Source organism: Taudactylus pleione, unplaced genomic scaffold, assembly GCF_031769625.1.
Source record: "Taudactylus pleione unplaced genomic scaffold, aTauple2 ptg000256l, whole genome shotgun sequence".
NCBI classification, from domain to species: domain Eukaryota; kingdom Metazoa; phylum Chordata; class Amphibia; order Anura; family Myobatrachidae; genus Taudactylus; species Taudactylus pleione.
The window spans coordinates 25,245,956-25,269,515 of record NW_028284658.1 but is presented as its reverse complement, the minus strand read 5'-3'; the positions used below and the strand labels follow the sequence as shown (position 1 = coordinate 25,269,515).

General features: G+C 41.7%; 1 protein-coding gene across 2 annotated transcripts in view; it reads right to left on the bottom strand.

Annotated features, from left to right (window-relative positions):
- EZH1 (enhancer of zeste 1 polycomb repressive complex 2 subunit) overlaps positions 1-23,560 on the bottom strand; it is a 106,939-nt gene that overhangs the window by 14,358 nt on the left and 69,021 nt on the right. For both annotated transcript variants that reach the window (XM_088480756.1, XM_088480755.1), the window contains exons 12-18: positions 21,101-21,192; positions 12,877-13,057; positions 10,674-10,870; positions 6,869-6,960; positions 4,394-4,434; positions 1,152-1,277; positions 134-312 (exon numbers count right to left, since the gene is read on the bottom strand). In XM_088480756.1, coding sequence (XP_088336882.1) covers positions 134-312; positions 1,152-1,277; positions 4,394-4,434; positions 6,869-6,960; positions 10,674-10,870; positions 12,877-13,057; positions 21,101-21,192 — 908 coding nt within the window. The remainder of the gene's footprint in view (positions 1-133; positions 313-1,151; positions 1,278-4,393; positions 4,435-6,868; positions 6,961-10,673; positions 10,871-12,876; positions 13,058-21,100; positions 21,193-23,560) is intronic.

Sequence of the window (23,560 nt, the reverse complement as noted above, 5' to 3'; positions counted from 1 at the left end):
ACTGAAGAGGAGGGGGCAGTAGAGTCGAGAGCAGAGGAGAGGGTGAGGTTCTACTGCAAAATGCTTTTCCAGTACTAGGTCTATTGATCAATTACTTTCTCACAGTACTTTATTGTACCTGCCAGTTACGTACCTTCTTCAGGCCCCGCTGAATGCTGCAGTTCTTGCAGGATACAATCTTGGAGTCCCAGTGCTCAGCGGCACCACATGTAAGGCAGAGATCAGGGTCACACTCCCGTACAGCCAGGTAACAAGGGCATTGCTTGGTGTTACACTGCGTCTTACATCGGCAACCAGGGAAACGGTTCTGACCTGTGGGGGAACAAATGAGGCTAGTCTGTTTATAAATGACCAAGGAGCACATAGGGTATCAGCTGTTACAATGCAGACTTTTGTAGTATAATCCTATCTACTCGGCGGACCAAAAGAGAAGAAGGTAATGTCTTTAATATTTGCAATGGCTAAAGTAAAAAAAAAAATGAGGCTATTACATAGAGAGTACATTTGCATAAGAACATAACCTTCCCTGGTGAATCCCTTAGGCCAGTGGTTTCCAAACTGTGTGCCGCGGCACCCTGGGGCGCCTCGGGGCACTTGCAGGGGTGCCTCAGGTTGGTTGTCCAGCACAAAATCAAATTATTTATGGTCAATGTAATGTAAATATGTGGACAAACAGAATTGCAAACCCGTCCACCACCACATAACTGAACCCAAGTATGACAGGTAAGCACAATTTACTTCACTACTTTGTTTTTTAATTTTTCAATAACAAACTTTTGGCTTAGGGGTGCCGTGAAAACAATGCTGATGCACTAGGGTGCCTTGCTTTAAAAAAGTTTGGGAACCACTGCCTTAGGCTATGGCCATACTACTTTGAAGTAGTCACCAGTCCCACTTACATGGCAACCTTAAAGAAAAAACACTCAGGCCATTTTTTGTTTTCTTTTCTGTTTGCTATGTGAAAACATAAATATAAAATAATCTCCTTTTCGCAAAAAAAAATCAGTCTGGACAGCTTATACTGTACTTATGTTTATAGCTTAACACTACAATGTTGCCCTAATGTATTACTTACATCCATCTGGACATTGCTTATACTGTACTTATGTTTATAGCTTAACACTACAATGTTACCCTAATATATTACTTACAGTCAGGGATGCATTGACAGAATTTTTCACAGAAGTTCTGTGTCATGATGCAAGGACAAGTGCTGTCACATGGATGATCCGGGTGGTCACATGGCTGATAGTTATACACCTGATTGGCCGAATTGTCTGAGTACAAAAAAAGGCTATGTTATGGTCATTTATAAAGCCCAAAGGCAATCCAACATTTCAAAACAACATTTTCATAAAAAGACTGTTTTTTGGTTTACATCTGACAAAGGAGTAATGCAGTGTTTTGTGAATAAAGTTTTCCCAGTAAGCCAGTTCATGCACATGCAAATAGCAATCTGCACATACAATTCGTGCTACAGATTTACCTATATTTCTAGTGCAGATATAGTTAAAAATGAAAAATAAAAACACACTCAGAACTACTAAAACAATAGCAACTAATATGAAGGGTATAGACTTGCTAAAAGGGTAACACCACCTTTACTGGAAACTTTATGTATAGAAAATAGAAAACTGATTTCAAATGCTATGAGTGACTTAGCAAATCAGATTCCAAACTCACTTTATTTTTCTGTAACTCATGTTTTTTGTGCGCACCTCTCCGAGGGTGTGCGATGGTAGAGAAAATCTTTATTTTAAGGTAAAAATGTCGGGACACAGCAAAACCCCTTAGACAGCACTCCTAATAACTAATTAGGTATTTAGAAGTTTTCAATTAGCTTAATTGGCCTAATAATTATATGTAATTGTTGGGGTTTAAAATTAAAAAATGGGCTCAAAGTTCCCAGTAAGATTTTAATTGACAAATAAATTCTTTTTACAATTTTATAAAAAAAACATTTTTTAAAGTGAGCTCAAATTACCACAAAATCCCTTTTTTCCTTTGAGATTAAACAAAAAAGTCATCCATTTGACACCATTTAAAAACCTCCAGTAATTTCCTTATGCCCACTACCAGCCTTCTATACGGTCCTGATAACACAATGATAAAGTTTTGGGTATGCAGGATGATCTCCCACTTTTTTGAGCACTTCTCCCAAGTCGCTTCCTATGGGGAATTTGCGCAACCTCACTGTGAGGAGGGTGAGTTGGCATTGCTAATTGGATTGCGTGCTTATTGGGAGCCAGTATTCGTGCGAAGTGTGAGAGTTTCATGAGACACACTCGCACTTGCAAACTTGCACCTAATTGGATTGCCCCTATAGCTTTTCAAGAGAGATCTCTGATATATTTGGGAGACATGTTTAATAAAGGAGGGGTTCCACTATAGGATTATTATCCTTTCAAAGGAAATTATAATAGGATGAGAACCAAATTAGGTGGAGCAGCTATCAGATGGTTAAATCAAATTGATTAAAGTACTAATTAAGTCACCCGTGCTCAAGCATGGATAGCCTTACAATGTGAACTGTAATGGCGGAGCTTGGGTATCTCTGTTATAGACAATGCTGTAAACGCCATTCATTCATGATTTCATAGCACAGTAGTTCTCAAACTCGGTCCTCAGGACCCCACACAGGTCACGTTTTCCAGGTCGCTAAGCAGGTGCACAGGTGTATTCATTACTGACTGACACATTATAAAAGATCCACAGATGGAGTTATTTATTTCACTTGTGATTCTGTGAGGAGATCTGGAAAACATGCACTGTTTGGGATCCTGAAGATCGAGTTTGAGAACCTGTGTCATAGCATATGTTCTATATACACTTTGCAATGCAGAAGCTTGTTGTCCCAACCCTCTATATACAGCATTCAGTATTGCCCCAACTATATATAGGAGGTGGCGTAAGGAACTGTAAGCTCAAACAGGCAGCATCCATCTCTGTGTGGAAAAAACCATTACCAACACTGGCCATAACATTACTTCTGCTTCCTGCTCTACAATATAAATGTTTAATTCAAAGTTCACCTAATATCATCTTTAGTTATTTCTTCTATATGCACCACTTTAGCCTTAATAGCTAGACTCATTACCTTAGGGCTTATGCATGCAATCAACTTAAAACATCTTTTAACTTCTGAGAAGTATCCTAGTTGTCATCTTGTTACTCAGATAATTGATCTCTTTGGAGAGCCACTGATAGAATGCACAAAAGGTTTAAAGAAGCAGATGATTGAACAACAACAGGGGAAAGCAGACAATAATCTGTTTCTTTACTCATCGATAACTTGTCATCCACTAAGGTAAAGTGCCTGTGGTGTCTCTCCATAAACATCAATAACCTCTACATCCACTTCAGTCTCCCTCATTGTCCTGTGAAAAAAATAAATGAAGACCCACTAGCACACGTTCGGCTATCCCAGGCACAACACTTTCCAGCTGACCATACTTTATTTTCTCTCACATTAAATTAGGGTGGGCACTGAAGACCTTGGGGTATATGGGCTCACCCAGAACAGTAAGCACCAGAAATGCCCACACTTAAATGTCAGATGAATTTCTTCCCCTGTATATCACTCTGCCAGAAGGAAGCCAGTTATGCCCACAAAAGTGTGTGACTTTTTTCATTATTTTTATGCATCTTATTTTATGTTGATTTACTATTTAACCATGCTGATGTGGCTCTGTGGTATAGCCACCTCGCTGGATGCTGTTTGATAAATAAAGCTCGGATGAGAGGGTACCATTGCCACCCCCCCCCCCCCCCCAACTTCTTATGAGGGATGGTTTCTGGTGAAGCCAGTCACTACAGTTGTGTCCAATGTTCCTGTGTTGCTGCACCACAGCATGAAGAGCACAGCCTGTGCAGTGAAGATGTGGCCGGATTCTATCTTTATATTAATCATTACTTTACATGTAAGAGTGACGCAACCAGTGCTCCTTTCCAATGCGGTTGGTTACTTGCGGACAAAGTTACCCCAGTTACAGAAGGAGCAGCATTTGTGCACCTACTGTATGTGTTAAAGGAGGCTGTGTTTTCTTAGTGAGTCCCCTCATGTCTGCTCTTGTTACAAACAGCCAGAGCAGGAAGACTGAAGTGGAGTGTGACATGGCCCCATTAGGTCCACTGAGGTTGCAGAGAAGGTAAAATAAAAGATGAATGCTGACTTGTCACATCAATCTGAACTCAAAAAGAAAACTTCAGTTTTGGGTGAACTTCCCAAATAAATACCCAAAACACAAAACTTTCCTGGCTTATGTAACCATTCTCGCATGCTGCCCAGCTTTTAATGTAATATATTTTACATGATAAGTCTGCTTTGATAATGTCAATATGAAAAAAATCCATTATAGCCTTGAACAATTTTGTAAAAATGGGGACAGCATACCTTTTTTAAGCTGAATCTTTCTGCAGTGCGCGGCCCACAGCCTACAACGGTAACAGAAGAATATGACGCACATTATAAACTGATAAAAAAAAAAAAGCTAAACGCAACAAAAGCTAGTGATACCATATAGCAGTGGTTCCCAAACTTTTTTGAATTCAAACTTTTTTGAATCACGGCACCATAGAATATCAGCATTGTTTTCACGGTACTCCTAAACCAAACGTTTGTTATTGAGACATTTTTAAAAAAGTAGTAAAGTTGTGAAGTGAAGTAACTTGTACTTACCTGTCATCCTTAGATTCAGTTATGTGGTGGTGGACATGTTTGCGCTTCTGTTTGTCCACAAATTTACATTATATTGACCATAAATAATTTTATTTGGTGCTGGGCCACCAACCTGAGGCACCACTGCAAGTGTCCTGAGGTACCCCAGGGTGCCACGGTGCACAGTTTGGGAACCACTGTGATATGGGGTCTGCACACAAGGTTTTCCTGTGCAAATCTTCTAGGGAACCTGAGACAGCTTCCGACTGTCATTTCATAGACTGTTCTAGATAAATAACTAGAACTGGTTGCTGTGGGCATCTCTCCAAGGCTTAATACATCTGCCCCATAGCCCCTTTTTTCAACGTTTGTAAAGGTTTACACACAATACCCAATTGGTGTTTTTGCCAATACCTGCAACTTAGACAACTCTACTTCTCAATTTACACAACTGACACCCCAGTAGTTTTCCCAGCGCTATGCCGTATTGACTAGCAAGGGTCAAATTTCCATCATATTTAAAATTTTAACTATGCACAATCAGTTCTTCAAAGCTCTACCTGAAATCAAGAGGGAGAGGGGCAGGTACAAAATATTTAATTCAAAGGAATGGGTAGTTATTTTTGAAAAATGCATCCAAAAAATTGCTCTGTTTACATTTTAAAGGAAATTCCTACAAAATTCTGTATAGGTGGTACATGGTCCTTTCTCAGACACATACAATTTACTCCAATTCAGCTGATCTCTGCAGGAAGGAGGACACTTGGTTCACATTTTGTGGTGTTGCCTTAAGATGTCATCATAGAAAAATGTACATAGACATATTGAAACAAAGTGAGAGAAGATCCCTAAGCACTCCCTCTTACTCTTTCTTGACCAGAAATATCTCATGTATAGCAAAGGGCCCCATAGCAGCTGCACCCCTTGCACCTATGGTAGTTACGCCCATGCCCAAAACTCATGAGCCGTATTGCTAAATTCAGGCAAATGTCAAATAGTCTCCAGCTGATTTATCCCAGGCAATAAACTAAGAATATCCCCTCCCGGGTGAGAAACGAATTTGAACCTTTTGAAGGGTCCCTGATACAGGAGATCTATTGTTAGAGAAAGAGCCGAAGCACAGCACGAGGGCCCGCGGTGATGAAGGGGTCTGTGAGTACATGGCCGCCCAGCTTCAGACCCATTCATCGCAGCGAGCTGCCAGTGCTGTGCACTACAGCTCTCAGAAGTAGCATACTAATGAAACTTATAGTGTGAGTCACTCACACTATTCATTAGTATACTACTGATGTGACAGCGACTTGCCGATGCAAGTAGTGGAGGACTGGGCCAGGTGCCAGCTGGACTGGACCCTCTCCCCTTCCTCTGCTGTTACTGGGGAACGAGATGTCACTCTATGCCGCCACGAATAAGAGGAGAGGAGTTGCTCTGCCAGTCCACAGTGGGCAAAAGGTAACTTATGACAATGAATAAATCGAAATAATAATAGATATAAAAAATAGCGTTTTTCATTTCATAAAATTCCACTGTCAAAGATAGATATTTAAGCTTAAAATATCCATCAATGACCGTGGCAATATATAAAAAGAAAAAAATGGATTTTGCATGCTACTGTATGCGTGCGAGATATTTTTGCCTCTGGGCCCATCACTTGCTAGATCTGCCACAACATTAAAGAATCAACAGTATTGTGGTATCAGGACATTTAGCTGGGCCCAAACCCAGTCCTGACCTACCGCAGAATCAGAGCAAAAATAATCAAAAAATAAGGGATCAAAGAAACAAGAGACTAGAGGAGAGAAGATGCTCTCTCATGCCTGTGTGTCCTCCTAAAGTAGGAGAAAAGTAATTTCATACTTTGCTGAAAGTAGCAAAAATATTAGAATCCTCCATTTCCATGGTCACTAACATCTGCTTAATATGTGACCTCAAGATAGACCTTTATGAAAACTCATGAGAAGGCCCTCTACTTATACTAAGACTGTGAATCTAGCCATCTAAACACATGTAACTTAGGAGCAAATCTACTTAAAGGGTGGAAATAATTTTTTTTCGGCATACAGTGAAAATACGGTTGATTTGTGCATGTAACATACAAATAGTGGGCAGAATTCGGTTTAGCACTCCGCATACAATTTAGAAATGGTATTACATAATATGCACTGTCACTTCACAATAAAATGCTTGGACTGAGGATCACAATGAACGTACCTGTGTTTACGCTTCTTCTTCTGTGCAGTACTCAGAAGTTCCTTTGCAGGCACTTTCAGAATGAATGAATCTTTCACAGCAAACTGAAAAACCTTTACAAAATATACAAAACAAAAACAGTGTGATGCGAGGAGTCTGCCACTAACATAATAATAGTTTCAGTATACCTTAGTTCAGTATAAGGGAAATACATTCATAGTTGAAAAGGTAAAAGGTATTCAATTCCTATATATTAGATGAGACCAAAGCATACAAAATTTAAAATAACCTCCCCCCCGTTCACAAAGACAAAACAAAAAAAGTTTTTAACACACCCATAACTGCTGATTTTCATATATAAATATATGCATTCCCATTTAAATAAACATGTATTTATGGATCTTTACATAAGATAGCTGGCTATGGCTGTTAATCTTTCTGACCAAATTTATCCCTAAATCACATGAGCAAAATCTGTTTTTCGGGGATGCTGTAAAACAATTACATTAAAAAACACCCTACTATTTACTTGAATTATAGCTGTACTAGAGCGCTCAGAAGAAAAATAATGTTTGCACATTTTTCCCAAGGCTGTTGCGATATACAGAGAGGAGGGTCACATTTACACCTAGAAGGCAGTGTAAAACACAAACAATCAAATTACTCCTCCTCTTCCTCTCTATTAACAAACCATCAAGGAGATAAAAAATAAAGTATAAGAAGCATTTAATGAAAAGACTAAGCAAATATGAAAATAGAGGCGCTGATTCTTCATGGCGCTGCGACTGCCGCCCTGATGGTTTATGTAGGCGACGACTGTTGCGTTGACCGACTGCACCTTGACAAACCGACACTGAAGTAAGGGCTGTGCTAAACAAAGAGCTCTGTAAACCGCTCTGAGTTCCAAAATATTGAGGGATACCTGGCTTTCCTGAGCCGTCCACCGATCCTGAAACATCTGATAAGTCTCCGCCCCCCAACTGCTAAGACTTGCGTCAGTGGTGAGCAAGACCCAGTCCTGGATCCAATACGGATGGCCCTTATCCAGGTGGAATTAGTGGAGCCACCACAATAGGGAGTGATGGACCACTCGAGAGAGAACGATCGTCTGAGACCTGAGATGTAGATGGGACTTGTTACACCTGGCCATATGTAAATGACAGGGATGAAACTGGGCATACTTCACCCAGGAGATCGCCCTTGTCTACAGTGGTTGGACAATGAATTAGGAATATTTTAACTTGTGTATTTTTAAGGTTTGTACCTCAAAACAAGTGAATATATAGTATTTCACCTCAGGGTGTAGGATAAATTAAGAGGACTTTGAAATGTTGAAGTTAGGAGAACCAGTAATGCTAACAAAGTGTTTGAACTTCAAAATCAGTCATAAAACTACGCCCAGACAGGACAGATTGCTCAAGAAAATTGCAATTGAAAACAAAAAATTGCAAGCCAAACGTGATGATGAAGTGGAAGGAACGTTTCTTTAAAAACGGTTTGGAGGCGCCTTGCAGAGTTCGAGTTTAGAGCTTGTTGACCGGTCAAGAAACCGATGCCGACACCAGCAATGAGGAAGAACCATCTAGCATTGGCCAACAAATATATAACTTGGGACGGCGGATAACAGGGCCAAGGTAAGAAATTAATTTTATGAAAAATTAAAGGCTCTTGTATGTTCAAATAAATTGAGTGCAATGATTTACAGTATATATTTTTTTTAACAACATTATAAAGATGCTCTGATATCTACCAATTTTATGCAAAGGAGGCCGGTTCACGTAGCAGATCAGTTATTAATTCTAACTCTTACTGTATTTGCTAATTATAGGTGTGCTTTTATGACGAGCGTACTGTACAGACTATGGACGAATGGATGAATAAAGAATGGTACCAAAACATCCTCCAAGAGCAATTTCTCCAACCATCCAAGAACAGTTTGGTGACGAACAATGTTTTTTCCAGCATGATGGAGCACCTTGCCGTAAGGCAAAAGTGATAACTATGTGACTTGGGGAACAAAACATCAAAATATTGAGTCCATGGCCAGACAGCTCCCCAGGCCTTAATTCCATTGAGAAATTGTGGTCAATCCTCAAGAGGCGGATAGACAAAACCCCCCCCCCACAAATTCTGACAAACTCCAAGCATTGATTAGGCAAGAATGGGCGGCCATCAGTCAGTATGTGGCCCAGAAGTTGATTGACCAGGTCCCTCACTTTTTACCCATTTTCCAACACTTTTTACATTATGATTTGGGGTGTATAATTTTTTTTTACGTTTTTTGATTGATTAGTCATTAGGGGGATTGTCCAAAGGTTTCTGGAACAATTCCCCACATTTGCACCCCAAAATATTGATTTTTGCACTTCCAATTCGCCTCCCTATATGTGGAGAAACTTTTTCGCCTATTTTTCCATATAAAGTTTTCGCATAGGCGAAAACATCCTGGAATTGAATACGTAGAAAAGTAGAAAACAGGCGAAAATCGCAAATCGGCGAAAAACTTTTCTCCAAACGGCACTATTAGCGGCTAATTGAATCCGGCCCTAAATCTGGCCAACAACCACTGTAAATGAAACCACCTAGTAAAAAGTTAGATACAGATGAAGAAGTCTTCATTCCAATATACCAATTTGTCCAGTAAATTATTATGTTAAAGTATAAGCAGGAAAATACTTAAGTACGTTTGCCAACCCACTTACATTATGATGTATCTATGGACATGGACGTTCCGCTGACATGGAATTTTATCTTACACAAAAGAACCCACATTCGCAGCCGAAATGAATATACATACTGCAGTGATAACAATCACCACTGATGTCATGTGAAAGGTATGACATTCCACTTTAGGATTTGTACATATTTCCAGTGTACCAGTGTGCTTGGAAATTGTTAATATTATTTGGCTAGTGTTGATACTATTTTATTTCTTGCTTTAATCATAGCTTAAACTAAAGTATACACATGATTGTTAAGACTCACAGGGTCTTTCAATTAGCCGCGAGGTTCCATAGTACACTTGTGCACAAACCAGCAATAACGGTAATGATAACCTACTTCATCATCATTACACGCACTTCACACAGTAAAGCTGGATACACACTGGAGCGATGTGTACCTGGACAATATGGCCGCCGACATATCGTATCCACAGTACATATCAGAACGATGTAATGAAGGACAGATCGATCACTTGTTCCGTCCTTCATTACCTTGCAGGGCGCCGCATGCAATATTATTAACGACCGTGGGAATGTGCAGATTGGGTGTACACACTAAGCGATACCGGGCCGATATCTCTCCAGTGTGTACCCAGCATAACATATGGCTTGATTTAGAGATGTACGCAATGCCGATTTTTACACGATTATTTGCCATTGCACATGCGTGTCAGCCGCACTGCGCGAGCGCAATGTGAGTGACAGGTAGTCAACATTTGTGGTTTGTAATGGTGAGGTGGCCGATCAAACGCAGGCATGTGACCGTTTAAACACGGTTTCATAGGCGCGCATAAATTAGCTATTGTAATCTTCTACGCAGCATGACAGCCCACTGTGTAGCAGTGTTTGCGGCTGGTCAGACTTGCAGCATATGCTACATGGCTGCCCGATCTGCATTGATGTTACCAATGTTTACGCTGTTGCACGTCGTCGGACGATTATGAGAAGGCAGCAGTGGGCTTCCCTATGCTCGAGTAACCTTTAGAAATCGCAGATGTGACTGCATTAGCATACATCTCTGAATCAGGCCCATAACCTGCATAATGACTATGGAATCTTGTGGCTAATCACCTCCATGAAATAGATCACCAGGAGTTTCCTACCTGCTTGCATGTTTTGGTGCCCATGAGTCTGGCAATGGAGCAGAAGTTGTTGAAGTAGGTTCCATGGAAGACTCTGAAAAGAGATTCCTCAGCTCCAGACCACTCTACTGGCTCACTGGGCTCAGACACGTCTGGCAAGTCCCCACTCACACTTCCCTGTCTCTGTCTAGTGGGGGTCTGGCAGCGTGAATTACCTTCTGTAATGGAAAGAGGAAAAAGGAGTTTCCAGTATGAGAGGAATTACTAAACATGTATGTGTGACCGGAGGCCTTTCGTCTAGGCCGGCCCTGGTCACGGGTTAGCGCTTTTGGACTCCCACTCACCGTCAGTGACCGCCTGTCACTGACTCCGCCCACTGCGCCGTGGGCATTTACTGAAGTTGCCACCACCAAGCTCCTGTCAGTGGCGCTTGGAACCGCTTTTTACGTACAATCAGGCTCCTACCTAGGCACTTAGAACCGCTCTGCTGCGTATGCGTTTGATTAGCTGCAGCCACACCCCCTGATTGGTGTCGGCTGATTCCTCCTTATCTCTCGCAATAGACCAGGTCTGCACAGTTGCTTGGCAGAGGGCTTGAACTTGGAGACGCAGAGCTCTTACCCAGAACAGTAGAACGGAATAGCGTTTGGCGCAATTCTGTTGGTCGCAGGGTACAGATGTAATCGAAGTAAAGGCAAAAAGGTGTTTATTGCTAAAAGTCTTAAAGAAGACTCGTCCCTTCCGAATGAAAGTGAATAATCAGCATACAAGAAATCTTTTCAGTCAGCAGTTCTTCTCCACAAAGGATTTTCAAAGATGTACAATCTTACCAGGCACGAAGCCTTCTTTTATGCTATTTCAATACACATTACCACAGGGGGTAAGTTCCAACCAATCTCCTTAAGTGCATGACCTGTGCATGTGCTGGCCACATGCACATTTAACATTGTCCCCTATGGACAGGGGGGAGTGGTCACTCCCCTGAGCCTGAGATTACCTGGTGTTTGGTCGCCACCCAGGAGTCGGCTCGTCTAGGGCCGGGAGAGGTTTCCCTTCAAAACCCTACTTCCAGGAATCTGCTAAGGGACCTGGCCAGCCACCTCTGCCTGAATCTGAGCTCCAGAGGTGGACAAGCAGGGCCCCTGGGCACGGTTTCCTGGCCACGGAAGGGAAGCTATTTGAAGCTCCCTAAACCCACTTAGCTGGCTGCCTTAGCCAGCTCCCTATGCACCTCCTCATACCACTTCCAGGCATGAGGCTGCATAGGGGAACATTTTATTTCCTCTGGAAGGGGCTGGGGCTGGGGGTTCCAGCAGCCCACAGAAAGCTCTGGATCCCCCTGGATCTTCACAGACCACAGGTAAGTGCACTTTTTACTTTAAATTATACATTTAACATACATGAATTTCATATATACATTTTAGTTAACATTATGTACCTGGATGTAATTTCATACTGTGCCCAGCGCTCAGCGCTGTGCTATACCAAACCAGCCCTGGCGTGCTGGGACACTGGGAGCACTAGTAAATTAAGAAACAGAAGCATGAACACATACACACAGATTCGGTTTAAATTTTTACATTTATAATGTTGACAATCATAAAGTAGACTACAGCAGGTCAACAGGTACTTGGTTTCAACATGTCAACAGGCACAGTGTCGACTTTGAACATGTGGACACAGTTATAAAGTCTACAGGTTGAAATGTCAACCCCTCATCCTAAGCCTTATGTTAAGCCTAATATTTGTATTGTCAACATTATTATATAGACATGTCATATGCCCACATTGTGCAGGTGTTGACAAGGTGACATGTGACATTGTGGTGTTGATATAATGGTTGTCTATAGTCATTGTTGACATAATGACTGCATACCAGAACAAACAGTATACAGTAGTTTGATGTACTTTTACTAGATCTATTATTATTGCCCATCTAGACCATTATATACTGCCCAACATTTAAGAAAAAAAAGCGAAATAAATACGCAATAAGGCCCATCCTGAACTGGTCAAGCACCAATTTGTCACCAACTATTATCAATTTGTCCAATGCCCGCTTCATCCACCCAATCAAACCCACATAAGCAAGAAGTTATGCCCACTTCTCAATGGGCCATATCCCTTTTGGATCTAGAACACTGTAAAATTATTCCCTGTTCTCCTACAATTTCCTCCAGAAAATATTCTCACCTCCTTTAAGTATTGTGACTTGTCTCCTCACCTGAAGAGCTGGAAGCACAATCATTCCCAGTGTCTCGATCACTGTCCCCTTCTTTGGCCTCAGCCACTGTGGAGGTGGAAGCATTGGAGCTGGAATTAGTGACAGCTGGGCTTTTTCTTCGACGCCTCCCCAAGCATTTAAATCTGGGGTTGTTCATCATGGCATACTCTTTAGCGCCATCCTGAAAGATAGAGAGTTGAAAGCAAAAAGCAGCATATTATAGTACTTACAGGCAATTATTCCCTTATACAGAGAGAGCAAATGTAAAGTTGTGAACACAAACACAGGTATTATAGGTAATCTGCACTTGCCAACTTCTTCAGATATACAAGTGCCACATCCTGTATCAAATTAATCAGTGCAGTCACGTGAAGTGGTTTGTCGCATCCATTTGAAACTACAAGCCTGATTCAGAGACAGACGGTAATGCAAACGCAACTGCATACTCTTGCGAATCGCAGTTGCTAAATTATACTAATTTCTTCCAAAGCATACTCGAGCTGAGGGATACCCACTGCTGCTTTCTGATATCCATCCAACGACGTGCAACAGTGTAAACATCAGTAACATTGACACACAATGGACAGTCACACAGCATATCAAGTCTGACCAGCCGCAAGCACTGTAGCTCTCCTGACACGCAGAGAGATCTCATGCTGCACAGGAGATTGCAATGACTAATTTATACATGCGCTTCAAATGGCGTTTAAATGGTCAGACATGCTTGCATTTGTCTATTTACCCCCGTTTCCACCCCTAAATGCTGACCACCTGTCAACCACTATGCAAACGTGATTGCAAAGAATACACTGAATGTGCACAATATGGAGTTCACGCATACGCATTAGCAAACAATCGTCTGATCTACATAAAAATTGCCATTACATCAGTTTCTGTATCAGGCCCTAAGAGAGTTTTGGTTGAAAAAGACGCAAAAAGATGCTTGGTGCAAGCCGAGTCGCACAAGACCTAGCGGCCCACTCGTGCCAGGCATCTTGCGCCGTATAGTGTACAGAGGCTAGGTGTATGAGGACACATCTGTACCTGTGATTGTATAGGTGGAATATAAACCAGTGGGTAAAAATGTAAAGTGTTAGGCCCTGATTCAGAGCCGGACGCTCTGACCAGAGCGTTCGCTCTGAATCAGGGCCCACCTCCATTAATATGGAGCGTCCACCTGGACGCTCGTATAGCTGTGGGTCACCACCCACAGCATATACGAGCGTGCAGAATGATGGTCGCGATGGTCTTGACCATCGCGACCATCGGAACTGCGAGTAAAAGCCTGCGGTTGGGTTTTTCAACCGCAAGGTCAGGAGCCAAAATCACTCCCACTGACATCACTAGTGATGTCAGTGGGGCCGGCTTCAGACGGTAGGCGTTCCCTTGGGAACGCCTCCGTCTGGCAGGCACGCCCCCGGCACGCCCACCAAAGGGGGCGTGCTGTCAGTCACCATCGACAGCATGCCCCCTTTGATGAGATACTCCGAGCGAAGGAAAGTCCTTCGCTCGTCGGGTCTCGCGCATGCGCACGACGGAGCTCCCTCCGTCGTGCGCATGCGCAGTGGGGACCATCGACCCACTTGCGAGCAGACAGCCGCTCGCGAGTGGGTCTGAATGACCCCCTTAATCCCATGAGTAGGCACAACAGTACCAGAAGTACCTGGCCTGGGCTATTAGAGCATGCTCTTGCCTTCTATTATCGGGGTCATTTGTGGGAGGCAAAACAAGTGGGATGGGGAGTGTAGTGCCAGGCGACAGGGCTGAACTCAGTAGGAAAGCAGGTAAGAATAGAGTATCATGACAAAGTAGGACCATATTTTACTCTGCTTTTCTCCAGTCACTGAATTTTAGTTCCCCTCCCTCCCACAAACAGTAGTAAAAAGCATATCTTTATACATTTCTAAATACATATTATTCCAGAGGAGAAGGGAAGAAAAACTACTGTAAATGTCACATTTCTATTTTAATGTACTTTTTATCCGTATCCTTGACTAATGTCCTGCTATTCTATACAATTAGCTAATATTGAGTTATTCACAAAATAAAATATAGGCACATTACTTGATTGCTAATATTATTATACACCATCAATAATAATGTAAACTACAGTGTAGTTTACAGGTGTTCTTCATAATGAAGTAGTTTATAGAAATATACAGGAACTGCATAGTTCTACAATCCCCCCTTTTTGTGATGTGCCTTCAGCCCATATATAAAAATATATATAGGACACCATGCCATAGGATCCAACCTGTATTGTAACACCAGCCACAGCGCATAAGATCCCTTCCGTACAGTACTCTTTAAGGGGCAGATGAATTAATCAGTTTTATCACCACAATAATATAGGACTTTACACCAGAATGTATCAAATTAAATTTTAAATATGTATGTTCCTGCGATAAGTAGAAAAGTAAAAAAATGGCCTCAGGATAAGACCACAAGAACCTTAGCAAGGGCGGTTAAAAACAAGATTTTATACTCACCGTAAAATCAATTCCTCTGAGTCCACCTGGGGGAAAATGGAAACAATGGGTTTAAGAGGGAAGGCTGAGGAGTAGGCACTAGACAGTTAATTCTATAGAGGCTAAAACTCCCTCCCTCTTAAACCTTCCCATGGACTGCTCAGAAGCCGGTCAACATTACTTGTCAGCTTCAAGCAGAGCTAAAAAAAAAAAAGACTGTTTTGTGAAAAGAAGAGGTCCGCTTTACATAAATGCGTAATGTCCTCGCCACGTCCAAGAGACGGAGAGAATAATTTTCCTCTGAAGAATTTGGCTGCTGAAATGCTGGCAAAACAATCTCCTAATTGATATGAAACCTCAATGCCACCTTTGGCTAAAACAATGTGCTTGTACATAAAACCATCCCATCAGGGTGAAAAATTTAAAATGGAGATTTACAAGAGGGAGCCGCCAGCTCAGAGACTCTCCATACAGAGGCTATGGCTAACAATAAAACAACTTTCCACATAATCCACCTTTCGTCTACTGCCTGAAGAGGTTCGAAAAGAGCTTGCTGTAACACTGGAACATAGGGAGACTGAATCTTAACAACCCCCTGCATAAATGCCTGCACCTCCGGCAGCAATGCTAATCGCTTCTGAAAAAGGATAGATAAAGCCAAAATTTGGCCCTTTAACGTAGCAAGGCCTAATCCCATCTGTAAGAAAGAATACGAGGCAACCTGAACCGAGATGCCAGCAACGCCCGGCACTCACACCAGCTAATATACATCTTCTAGACCCGATAATTGGTGGCTGCTGTCACAGGCTTCCTAGCCTTAGTCTTAATCACAGTCTCTACTCTAGATCTCAAGATCCACACTGTTAAAGCCAAATGTTGCAAGCTTGGGTGCAGAAATGGTCTCTGAATGAGAAGATCTTCCATAATGGGATAGCACAGAGAGGGCTCCTCAGTAGGGATAACAGATTGGATTACCAGGCCCTTTATAGCCAATCTGGGGCCAAAAGAAGCACATGTGCCCTCTTTCCCGACCCATTGGAGGACATTCAGCCACAGAGGAATTGGTGGAAACAGCTGAAACGACCAAGATACAATCAAGTCATCCACTAAAGTCACCTGATGTTCCAGAATAGGGAATTATTTTGTTTAACCAGGAGGCCATCAGATCTATATCTGGAAACGCCCAACTTTCCACAATCAAATTGTACACCTTCACTCCTGAGTGAATCTTGCGGCAACTCAAAAAGTTGACCTCCCAAGTTTCCACTTCGGAATAAATACTGCCGAGACGACTGGAACAAGCTTCTCTGCTCATCTCATTATTTTGGATGACTCTGACAACTTCTTGTGCCACCCAGGCGTTTGCTGTATGCCACCACCGTGGAATTGTTAGATTGTACCTTGAGAGCACACTCCTGTAAGATGTTCTGAGTCTGATTCAAAACATTAAACACTGTCATTAGTTCCAGAATATTGCTTGGAAGAGCAATCTCCTTCCTGGGCCAGCTACCCTGAAGTGAAGACCCAAGGTAAGCGGTCCCAACCAGATATACTGGAATCTGTCGTGACCAAGATCCAATAACAGACTGAGAACTGGCACTCCCTTGTCAGATTTGGTTTCTGAAGCCATTAGAGGAGCGACTGGCATGTCTAACGAGAAAGTCTGGACAACTATTTGTCTAGTCTCAGCTCCCGTCTGGACCAACGAAGTAGAATTCGGTGTTGAAGGCCTCTGGAGTGGAACTTTGCAAACAGAAATAGCCTCAAAAGTCTCATGCATGCCAGGATTGAAAGCCACTGTGCATCCAGCAATTATCTCACTGACAAGTTGTGTCCAATAACATCCTAAAAAGACCATATACTGGGACGACTTTGGGAATTTAATATCAAGCTGTACTCCTCCAAAATTTGTATTACAGCTGAAGGTTGAGCTACGCATTGGACCGTGCCTTAATACGTTAATCATATAAGTAAGGGAGAATGGCTGCCATAACTTCAGTAAATACCCTTGGAGCAGTAGTAATCCCAACAGTAAGGGCTTGAAACTGGTAATGCAGAGGGCCCACCGAAAATCTGAGAAGCTTGTGATCCCCTGCCCTGTTTAGTACATGTAAATAAGCATTTTTGATGTACAATTGAAGCAAATGACAGAGTACAGAGATTCCATCTTGAACGTGTCTACACGTAATTGATGGTACAACGCTTTGAAATTGAGCACTGGATGAAAAAAGCCATCTGGGTTTTGAACAAGAAAGAGGTTGGTGTAAAACGCTAACCATTATTGACCCTGCGACAATAGATCAATGACTCTAGCACTGCCTGTTGCAGACACACTCTTCTGACTGGGTCTTTTGGCCAAGGAGTAGAAAAAAAACCCTAGGGACATCACACCACATTTCTGACCCAAAGAACTAAGGTTGATCTGAACCAGGTGTCCCAGAACTGAAGCAGACAAGCACCTACAACTACCTGTACGATATAGCCGTCAATAAAGCCTCCATCTTGCAGTCCATTGAATCTCTGCCAGTCTAGCAATAGAGGGTTCTACTGTAGGTGCCACCTCCAACAAATATGTATCTACCTCCAGGAAAGGATACAGAAACCTAAAACCTGGTGGAACCTTAAATTTTTTTGTCTGGTTTTAACAAGGCCTCTCCCAGGACATCCTCAAAATATGAAAATGCAGAACAAGAAACTGCCAACTTCTTATATTTGAATAGGGCAAATAAAGTACCTGTCCCGCTAGGGACATCTTCCGAGATGTGTAAAGTGTGGCGAACAGCCTTTATCAGATCCTGGATTTCCACACTGTCTGGCGAGTCCTCGTCCCATTCTGAATGGTCAATCCAGTCCTGAACTAAAGTCTCCCAACTCCTGAGAGGAATCATCCGAGACTACTTCACATGGAAAGAGGACTCCGTGGCCCACCGTGCGTTTCTTAGAGTGTGTTGCCACAGAAGAATCAATCGATTTGTCTATAGCAGTATAAACTCTCAATGTTAAAGGCTCACACCGGTTTTTCCACAATACCCTGATTCATAGGATAGGTGGCCTGAAAGCTAACAACGGCTGACCACAGGATGGAGTGGAAACACTTATCTCTATCTGTGGATTTACCTGATGGGCCAAATCTGCAATGGACTGAGACATGACCTTCACCCAGACAGGCATCTCCTCTGAAGCTAGCAAACCCTCAGACCTGCGCTGAATATCTCAGCCTTGCATGCTGCCCAAGAGAACAATTATAATGCAAAGCCTGAGCAGTCTCCTGCTTTAATTTGGGATGATTACCCACCAAGCATACACAAGTAAAATAAAATAACTTCCGCCTAATACTCCAAAAAAAAAAAAAAAAGTGTATATTTAATCTATATAGTTATAGCAGAAACCTTCTCCTCTGTCTACAACAAAAGTTATAACTAATAGAAAAGACAAACTCGGTCCTGGGAACCTGTGAAAATTTAGACATTCACAAAACAACCGGCAGCTAGCTCAATCCTCACCTTCAGCCATAAACAGGCATGAGGAGTAGCCTTGTTTTATAGGTTTCTGTTGCCCCAACTAAGATGGGTACCCCATCTGCCATTTTCAATCACAGTTCACCAGGGGGGCTATACAAACAAAAAAAAAGCACTCCACTTACCAGGGAGTGGGACCGGAAGCCTCCCTTGAAAATCTGGTCACTGAAATAAGCATCTTTTCCCTCCGCTTAGCACTACTCGGCGGTAAGCTATAGCGGGATGTGACAGCTCCGGCGAGATGGCACCGAACAGATGAAGTGACTGCACCTGGAGGCGGATCAGCTGAACCTCAGCATCCTCCCCCTGCTGCCTATCACCTGACCAAAACCCCACAAAGTCAGGCTGAGATCGGTGTTTGTGCCCCCCTATAACACGTCTAGACACTACACTGATGGTACCAGTTTAAGGTAGCGGCTTATTGGGATGGGGGTCTTTAAACGGTGTAGTATTTTGGGACCCAAGAGCCATTTAGAGTGGTCTGCAGTCATGTGGTGACAACACCAAGCTACTGGTGCTGTAACCCAACATGATGGGTACACTGAGTACCCTAAAGAGGTGGAGATTCCTGGGGGGAAATATTAACAAACAAAAGACTAGAAACAAACAAAAGCCTCCTAACATCTTCATGCCTCTCCTGCAGGCATTTAAATAAAAAACAGAGTTGCAGATATAGATGGGAGGGTTTAAGAGAGATGGAAGTTTCAGCCTTAATAAAATTAACTATTTAGTGCCTACACCTCAGCCTTCCACTTAATCCCATTATATTCAGTGTCTCCCACAAAGGATGAAAGAGCAATTTAATAAACATATAAAAAGCTAATTATTGATATGGTACAGATTTTACAGCACCTAAAGGAGACAATAATAAACAGTGAAAATGGACTCACTTATCTGTCAAATTTAACTTTTATACTGTTATTTGGGAAAAATATGTTTAATTTTATTGATGTACCTGACCTGGATATGGCAAATAATAAGTTAAAGATATCAAGTGATCATGTAAAAATGGGCAGTCACTAGGGAGGACATTGTTATGTTTAGGTAACATGAGAGTAGGTGGGTGTATAGTTAAGGATTTTTATAATAGCAGATGTTTTGACAAATGGTCAAAAAAAAATCTATTCAATCTTCGGGTACCACCTAGATCCATCGCCACTATTTTACAGTTTGAAAAATTTCCAGGCAGAGCTTTGTGATATCTGATGAGCTAAAAGTTAACTACATATTTTGAGAAATAAATTAGCATGAAACACCATGCACAAAGGGCTGTTATTTCAAAATCTGCACTAAAATAGGGTCAGATGTATCATGGCTAATAGAGCTGTATATAAGATCACAATCAGTGGCTTCACTAGGGTCAGTGTATCTCAATGCAGTAAATGGACCCCGGACAGGGAGTGTGACCTTGCAACACAACTAATTTTCATCATTCTGGGGGTGTGCCCAGCACTCCCGCAGATGGCAGGCTCCCCCCGAGATACTCCCTGCACTGCAGTCTGCTCCTCAATGAACGGGAGCTGGGCCTGTACTGTGACGTTATCATGCATCATCGCTCCTGCTTTCCGTAATTTTGGTGTCACTCTCGCGGATGGTGTCACCCGATGTGGTCCAGACCCCCATAGTGACGTTACTGCTCATAATTCAGAACTACTAAAGAGGACTGGAAGAAGGATGAGCTTGAAAAATGTTGAAATGCTTTGAACACCAACAGCAAAGAACAGAGTGAGGAAAACACTAGAGAGCTTATTTTTTTTCTTTTGCCAAAATGTTTGAATATGTACAACTTTAATATATGCACTCTGACCAGGATTCATGTAATATGAGGGGTAGTGGTGAATGGACCCAACAATAGAGGGGGCTATTGCAGAAAGAAGGCTCTACCCACAACTGGACAAGATCTCTACAGGCAACACCAACATATAAAAATCAGAGATACAGAATAGTTCTGCAGGATTTTTAATGTCTATCAACTGAACAATGAGGAAGACAGCCATGGGCTCGGAGGAATTTAGCCTTGCAGTACACTAAGAGACAATACTGAAGACATCACTAAGTGCCTAGTGCTTCAAGCACAGCTTCCTAATGAACAGATAAACATTGCATTCTCATGAGCATTGGTTCAAAACACAAAATAGCTTTCTTCATTGTGAGTAAAAATGGGTACACTTGAAAGCAAATATTAAAATGAACATATATTTTGTACAGTATGTTAGACATTACAGGAGAAAAACCCACCAGCCACAAGAAGCAGTGATTTCCACATGATTCAGTCTCGATCTTAATTTCTCGGTTTCTCCTTCTGCATACATTAGGACTTGCATGAAAGGCTAAATCAAACAATAAATAAAACAAGTTAGTTACAGAAGTAGGCTTTATTCTGAAAGTGTTGGTTCTATGCAGTATACTGATGTTTTCAGGTCTCTCCCTGTTTTATAACCTAAATATAGGCTCTATTGCTAAGACAGGGTTCCACTACAAAGATCCAATATATCATAGAGAATATACGAACAAATAAACAATGGTTCAAAACCTAAACAAGTACCCATCCCCTACACCCAGTGGAAGCAGCCATGTTGGCTTCAATTAACTTGTGACATCACTGGAGAATTAGAAATTGCTACATCCTCATGAATATTGATCCCGCTTAAAATGGTTGTCTTCTCTGTGTACACAACCGGGGCCCTTTTAAGAGTATAGCATTATACTTCAATACACAGACAAACAATGAGTGTGGAGTTCTTGCTTGGGTAAAATACACTTACAATAAACTTGTAGAGACCTGAAATATTATATACTTTACACCAGAGCAAATTATTGTATAAATAATTTATACAATAAAACTCCCCAAATTTTCTTAAATGAATATCCTTTTTATGTAGTTTTTTTGGATTATATAGGAAGAAATAGTAAAAAATAAGATAAATAGTACCATTATTGAATCTAGGGTAGCCTTGATGAAAAGTCAAAGCTCAAAACGTGTTGCTACCACTAGCCATCTGCTACCTGCATTCAGAGAAGGACCCTTCAGCGAGACACACAAAACAAAATCTGGATTTGCTCCGTTTGCAAGCCCACGCTGAATTTCATCATCCATCTGGTACAGGGGCCCATTTATTCTTGCTCCATTGGAGCACATTTGTTTCTGCATTTTTTACGCTTGCTTCTTTTTGGGGCTTATTACTGTATATTGTGTTTCATACATATGCATGCACTTTATGGCAATCATTTTTGGCTTTCCAAACAAAGGCTCATTCTGAGCTAAAACAATCAATGTATTCCATATTAATGCATGAACCTAATGTTTTATCTTTAAACATATGTATATTGTGTGTCATTATTTCGTTCAGTATATAACCAGCTTCATTTTACGATCATCACTTATTCCTCTTAATTAAGGATATATGTAATACCGATAACAGGATTACACTATATTATATTTTTCTTTCTCACTTTGTTAAAAAATAAAAAAATATTATCCTGCCTAGGAGTAAAATCACCTTCTGGGAGTGGAACTCTTTACCATTATATTCTTCACATTCAATTCAGTAGGGGGTTTCGGGCTACCCCGAGTATCAGAGCCCCAGGCTGCTGCTGGTAGCGCCTGGGTTCTTGCATATTTACCCTTTTCCTGTAAGATCACAGGAAACACTATTTTCTGCAGTTTAGCTCATGGGATTTAAAATGGTAAAAAAATTGATACAAAAGGTTTTCTATTCAATATTGCAGTTTTATTTCCCACAGGCAAAACCACCAAAATTGTTGACTTTTAAAGCCTGCAGCTTAGTAAATATAGCCCTAAATGGCTTTAAAATGGCTGCCTGTATACTCCTGTGTCTTTATAAACACTCAGTAAGGTTGAGCCAGTGTTGTGAATAATTAGGAAATATACCCCAGGGTGATTTGACGTGTGTTCACCATAGCTGGAAGGCAGCACAGAGTTTTGATTGGCACTTAATGGTTTGGTGTGTGTACTACATCTAGAGGCTACTCGCGATACAAAACTACACTATATCTGGAGGCCCAACACTTCCCTAACCCATAGGGTAAGGGAAGACATAAAATGTGTACCACGTACTGGGATATGGATGACAGCAATGCATAGTATCCATGGGAAGTGATTGTACAGTATGGTGGAAGAAAGTGCAGATGAGTATGATAAATGTTCTATCACACTCTTGCTTTCAGCACTAAGGCTGGCAGACTATCTGACTTGATCTCAGGAAAACAAAATCATTTGGAAAAAAGCAAAGAAAAACTGTAGAGAATGGGTTATGCTCACAACCTCTGGTGTCTGAGGACACTTGTAAAACTGACCTACAAATGGGAAAGACCAAAATAGTATAGGAAACAGTTCTAGTCTTAAACTTCCCTGCCCCCAGAAGTTTAACCCCAGGTCTGTCCCCCAAATGACTGTAGGACTGGAGCAGCTATAGAATAGCCCCACATTACAATGGCAGACATGCTCTGGCTTGATTGTCTATGCGTCTGTCAATGATAGCGGAAAAGATAGTGGTGGGACCAGAAACCACACAGTCTTTACAGGCTCCACAATCATTACACACAGTGAAAGTAAGTGTGTTAAATGAAATTGTGCTACGCATTTCTACATCTGTAAAATATAATCCCATGACATCCTAATGTGAGGATATCATGCAGATTTCCATACAGGGCAGAAAAGTCCCTGTATCAAGCCTC